We start from the raw sequence: 6,000 nt of genomic DNA on the forward strand, positions 1-6,000 counted from the left end.
TCTACCTCGAGGAAACTGGGAAAAGGTGAATTCAAGCTAATGTGCTCTGCACCCTTCATGCAGGCACAGTGGAGAGCTGTGTCCCTGGCTGTCAACAGGCCCTTCAGTGCATCCATCCCCCCAGGGCACCTTTTGGAGGGGAAGCGGCAGCAGAAGTGGAGATGCCTGCAGCAAACAATTCCTCCTCCATGGAACCTCAGCATCAGAGATGAAGGAAAAGCAGTGGTGTTGTATGAAGAGTGTGACACATAAAATTACAACTCAAACAGGCAGAAATAGCCTCTGACCACAGTCATGCCTACAGAAGGACCAGCTCCCAGGGTTTTTTTCTCCTGAGTTACACACGCAGAGGCATGAAGGGAGGAATGGAGACCACTCCAAGACTCGGTTGAGTTGCTTCAGATTTATCTCTCCTCTGGGCACCATTTTTAAGATCCCAAACACACTCTGCATTAAGCAATCCCAATCTGGATTTCATTTCTCAATCTCAGATACTTCCCAAAAAGGAGACGCAGAATCACTAATCACATCTCAGTAAACCAGGATGGGAATGGAGGTCTGAAAAGCAACCTCTGCTCCGGAATGGAGCAGCAATGCTCAGGAGCATGTCAGCCCAGCCTTTGGATACCACGCTGCCTGTCCTGGCAAGGCAGGAACCAACCCCCTTCCTGTCCACACTGGGCTGTCATCCCTTCCCAAACTTACCTTCAGAAACTTGTACAGCAGAAACGTGAACCAATTTGTCAGCATCTTCTCTGCCACCGACTCCGTTCTGTAGGGAAGGCAGAGAGCAAAGCCATCAGGAGAGGATATTAAAGGTCTCTAATCTCACCTGTTGCCACCTCAGCTTTAGACTGTAGCTAAATTATTTTTGGTTTTAAAAGGTCACACCGGGAAAGGCACAAGCAGACAGCACATGCTCTAGTGGAAAGCCTGCCCATCCACAGGTCTGAGCCACAGCCAGCCCCCCAAGGAGAGAGAAGCAAATTGGTTTCCAGTCTATTTGGAGAACTGAAGAGAGTTAAGCTCAACCTTGTCCCACGGGAAGCTTTCTGCTTCTCCCTGATACCTTCTACTTCAATGAACTTTGTTTCTTCTGTCATGTCCCTTTGGAACCAGGCAGCTCCCTCCACAGGAGGACTGTATGAAACACCTAAGTCAGGTACAATGTCACCAAACCTACCTCAAGCTCCCCAGTTAAAGTATAATCTGAAGAAGAGCAAGGCAAAGACAGATCCTGACACACATTCCCATGACAGAAGCACATCCTCCCATAACACTATGTGCCTGATCTACCTGAAAGCCCCTCTCCCCACCTGGGAGCTGCTGCTACCTTCTGCTCCTGCAATGCCCCCAATACTGCTATTGCCCCAATGCAGGCCATCACTACTGGTGACATGGGACTTCCCTGCAACCCCTGAATTAGCCCTTGGTCTCTAAAACATCAAACCTGAGGGCCCAGGGTAGAACAAGAAGACAATGACCACCATCAGTTTTGGTTAAAGGCACTGGCAGATTTAGGTCTGGAGACTCTGAACCCAAAATGGTTTTGGTCAAACATCCCCAGTACTAATTTAACTGAAAACAAGATTAAAGAAGGAAGAGGTTTGAGCAGTGGTTGGAAGCTTAACCTATTTTCCATGTACCTCTGGAGCATGACACTGCCAGGTCTGGGATTTAACCCTTCCCCGTCTGCATGGTGGAAGTTCTGGGTCTCTGTGTGTCTCCTTGGAGTGGAGTGGTGATGTAGTAGCTTGCAAGTGTACAATGCTGCGACCACCTGCTCCAAAAGGAATTTAAAAATGGAGCCATGCCTCTCAGCTTTTGGAGATGCAGTTGAAGGAAGTAGCCAAAACTGCCTTGAGAAAACCTAGTTTCCTAAAGCAGTGTTCAAATCCAGATGCATTGTGCTCCAAAGCAGCATGGCAGGGAAGGTCCAGGCAAGTCATCTGTGTCTGGGACCATGCACAAGAGAGAGAGCAGGATGGGTGTGAAACATGGTGGTCTGAATAGAACATGGGGACGTTGAGGTGCTGGTACTCCAGCCAGGACGTGCTGCATCAGCAGACAAAGGGACAGCACGGCATGGAAGGAGCTGAGGGTGACACCAGACTCAGGTGAACCACACAGCCCTACAAGGGCAGCTTAAACATGTCTGTCTCTGCACCACAGCCTGGTCTCACTGCCATAAGATTAAAATTCCCCTTAACACGTCCATTATTTTTAACATGGTTTTCACTCCTTTTAAAGTAAAAATGCCAGCCAGTCTCTCGACCCTCTCCCGTTAGGCTTCTTCAGCTTATTCACCCATTAATCATCTGATCAGCCACTTGCAACTCAGATGCTCCTGAAAGCACAAGTAATACTAATAACCTCAGGGATGTGGTTGCATTCCTTTTGCACCAGGGAAACAAATACAAACAGGTTGACTCAAGAAACAAAACCCAGAGGGACCCCAAATGTTAGAGCCACCAGAAGGAATCCCACTGCCCAATGCATGCACTGCCCAACAGCAATCCTATGCACAGCAGATGGGCCAGGAGCAGTTCCCAATGACCAGATGGCTGGGGTAGAAAATCCACTTTCTCAGCGTTCATTCAAGCTGACTCAGGGTTGTATGGTCCCTTCCCAGGTTTTCTCTTGTGCTAATGGGGCTTAGCCCTTTTTGCCCTCCCTGGAACAGCAGAGCCCTCCTTAAACCATTTGGGGACAGTAACCCCTGAGCCTCCAGGGGTGGGAGGGAAGCCTTCCTTCACCATGCAGGGAAAGATTAATCCATCATGGTGAACAGAAAAGGGAGAAGGAAAGGGATGTGGGGAGAAAGCCAAGGGAGGGGCAGACTGAAGCTATACAGCAGACATCCTCCCCAGACCTAGACCAGCTCCTTTGCTGACAAGCCTGTAATGCTCATCTGAAGTGCCACCACTCGGGGTCTGGAGGATATTTGTCTTTATCCGTGATAGAGTCAAATGCCACAGCAATGGTGGGATTATCCAACAGCAAAATAAATAAATAACAGCTCTCCCCAGCCAGATCAATGTTAATCCAGTTGCCCTGGGCGGTAAGCACACTCTCATGCCCAACAGCAGTGCTAATCAAACGGACAGAGAAGCACAGTCCTCGGCACTGCTTGCTCCATGCCATGGCTGCAGTAAGAATTTTGTCTCTTCATTAAAAATCACTCAGGGAGGCACAAGCAAGGTATGGCCAGGGGATCTCACCCCTGTCCTAACTGCAATGGACCCTTGAGAGCTGTGGCTGGGGACCAACAGTCTTTGGGCTGTGGCTCTCACCATGCTGGTGCAGGCTGGGGTCTGCCTGTGTGCCGCTGCCACGGCTCAGCCACCGCTGCTGCTGGCCTCCTCATGCTGCCTTTTATTTATATTTTATTGATTTACTTCAGGAGCTGGAAATGCATTTTAAATATTTCAGTGAAACCTGGTGTCATGGAGGGACAATCATAAGGGAAGAGCCTAAGGATGCACTCAGGGAACAGGGATGGGGAACAGTGGTTGGCACCTCCAAAACCCACCTCACTCCCGGTCAGCCATAAGTCTGCACCACACATCCCCTCTGACACACTGCCCATGAGATGCTTTGAGACATTAAGGGCACCCTTGTAATGTGATAAATGAAGCAAAACCAGTAAGAAAACAACGTGCCTACAGACCAGCTGAGGGAAGGCAACACAGATGTAACTGGGACCAGCTCACATCTGGGTCTTCTGCAGGCCTCTCCCCAGAGCCAAACACACAAAACCCAAAAGGCTTTGTCTGGTCTGGCCACGTTATGAACATCAGTTGATGGTCTGGTTTCTTGAGCCTTTCTGGTGACATGCCAGCCCTGTGCCTCTCAGCTATCCCTGCATCTCCGCTGAAGGCTGGTGGCACTGGGCTAGTGGAGGTAGAGATGAGGAGGGACAGCATGGCATGTGAAGGGAGAAGATGGCAAGGAGGGCCTCGAGCTGAACCGGTGGAGCTTATTAATAGTTTTTGTTCAGCACTTGGTGTATCTTTCAATATTCATCAGCCCGTGATGAAGGAGAGCTCAGAGCTATCGTTAAATATTGATGGACCAGGCAGACTCACGGCAGGGCTTGGCAGGCTGCCTCTTGCTCGCACTCCCCCCGGCCCCGGAGAGACTCCCAGCTTGCAAAGATCTGCTCAGCTTTCCTGGGAAAACCCCCATGTGCCTGGCAAAGTGGGCAAGCCCCGAGGAGACAGCAAGGAATGTGGGACTCCTGCCTGCTGCCAGCCCACCCATGCAGTTAGGCAGGCACCAGGCAAGGCAACAGCTGTCCCACACACCAGGAGGTCTGTGGGGGACCACCTGGCTACCTGGAGAAGGGAGGTAAGTGGGGGCATCCTTACAGTGACATGTCACAGTGCCTGACACCAGCACGTACCCTCCCTGCACCAGCCTGGGCAGCTGGCAGCTGCCGAGCACCTTGCTGCCTCCTTCCCAGGCAACGGGAGCCTGCATGGGTCAAACTAGAGCAAGAAGATCCCATGGGTGACTCCCGAGTTGGCTGGGACCAGGTGGTCCCACATGCCTCTCATGTGGGCACACAGACAGACAAGGAAAGGCTTGACCACAGACCCAGCGTTCACACTGCCAGAGCCAACACCAAAGCCATCACTGATGGCACCCCCAAGGGATACCAGTGCATGTCACCATGCTCAGAACAGCCTGGGCACTGTCCCACAGGTCCAGGCTCTCAGATGGTCACTCACCTACGCAAGAGCAGCTTGGGGTGGTTCTTACTCTCCAGGTTCTTCTCGATAAGGTCAGAGAGGAGCTGCTTCAGCACACCCGTGGCATACTCCATCTCGCCCTGCAGCGCCGTCATGATGAGGGAGGCCACGTTGCCACGGTCCCGCATGGAGAAGCTCCGCTGAGCCTCCAGAGTGCGGATGAAGGTCAGCAAGAAGTGCTTCTTGTTCAGGAGCTGACCAAAGAGGGTCAAGGACTTCTCCACATTTGCCTGAACCTGCAAGGATAGAGCAAATCTGAGAGACAGGCACGAGGGGGAGGCCGATGAGAAGGTGGCTGGGCTGCACAAAACCCTGGATTCACCCTCATCCTGCAACACGTAAGAACAAAAAAGGATCGAGAAGCAGCTGGATTTGCTTTCTCCATACTACATTTGGTGATCAGCCTCAGCTCTCTCCAGAAGTATCATCTAGTTTGTAGTATCTCAGCATCAGTTTAACACAGTCTCAAGGCACCAATGTATATACAAATATATATATATACACACACACCCTTCCACACAAAGACTCTCTCCCACCCGCGTGCAGGCGCTTCTCTCCCATAAACAAACTCTTTCTCTCCCAAACATACATGCAAATTATAATTTTCAATTTCAGCTAACAAGCAGCTCAATTCCCATCCAAGTCACTGCAACATGCACACAGAAAGCAAATAAAGCCACAACCCTGAGCTCTGCCAGCAGCAAACCTGCCTGGTTTGGGGGAAATGGATTTGAGACAGGGAAGCAAATAGCAGAAAGCTGGCTCAGTCCCACTCCAGACACAGTCCTTTCCTCTTGAGACGTTTGAAGGTGTATTTCTGGCCATACTTGGCCGCACAGGACCCAGCAGGGATTGGGCTTGTATGCTTTCATCCCGATGCTGACACTGGCAGCCCCAGCTCTGGTCAGTCCTGACCACATTTCTTACCAGAAATGAACATTTTTACAACAGTTTTCCCATTTGAAAAGATGGTTTCCTCTGAATAAAAGCCTTGCTGTGGTAAAGCATCAATTTTATTTTTTTTAATTCCCCCCCTTGTCTTCCTGATTGGGAGAATAAGCGTAAAATTTCATTTCAAGTCGGTATTTGGAGACAAAATAACACTTTTCATTTCAAAACACCAACTCAAAATGAAGAACAGGGTTTTGACACATCAAATCATTTCACTTCAATCAAAACTTGAGATTGGCGCTCTTCAGTTCTGAGAAATTCCTCGCAGTTAACTTCCCTCTCTGAAATACTCTTT

The 6,000-nt window shown here is 50.1% G+C and overlaps 1 protein-coding gene across 1 annotated transcript in view; it reads right to left on the minus strand.

The window, feature by feature from the left end:
- The window catches only part of PLXNA1 (plexin A1), a gene marked incomplete at its 5' end in the record, with an annotated part of 64,157 nt that overhangs the window by 16,623 nt on the left and 41,534 nt on the right, over positions 1–6,000 (minus strand). Inside the window, 2 exons of the mRNA XM_009079654.1 lie at positions 706–772; positions 4,734–4,990. Coding sequence (XP_009077902.1) covers positions 706–772; positions 4,734–4,990 — 324 coding nt within the window. The remainder of the gene's footprint in view (positions 1–705; positions 773–4,733; positions 4,991–6,000) is intronic.

Source organism: Acanthisitta chloris, unplaced genomic scaffold, assembly GCF_000695815.1.
Source record: "Acanthisitta chloris isolate BGI_N310 unplaced genomic scaffold, ASM69581v1 scaffold2800, whole genome shotgun sequence".
In the NCBI taxonomy this organism is placed as follows: domain Eukaryota; kingdom Metazoa; phylum Chordata; class Aves; order Passeriformes; family Acanthisittidae; genus Acanthisitta; species Acanthisitta chloris.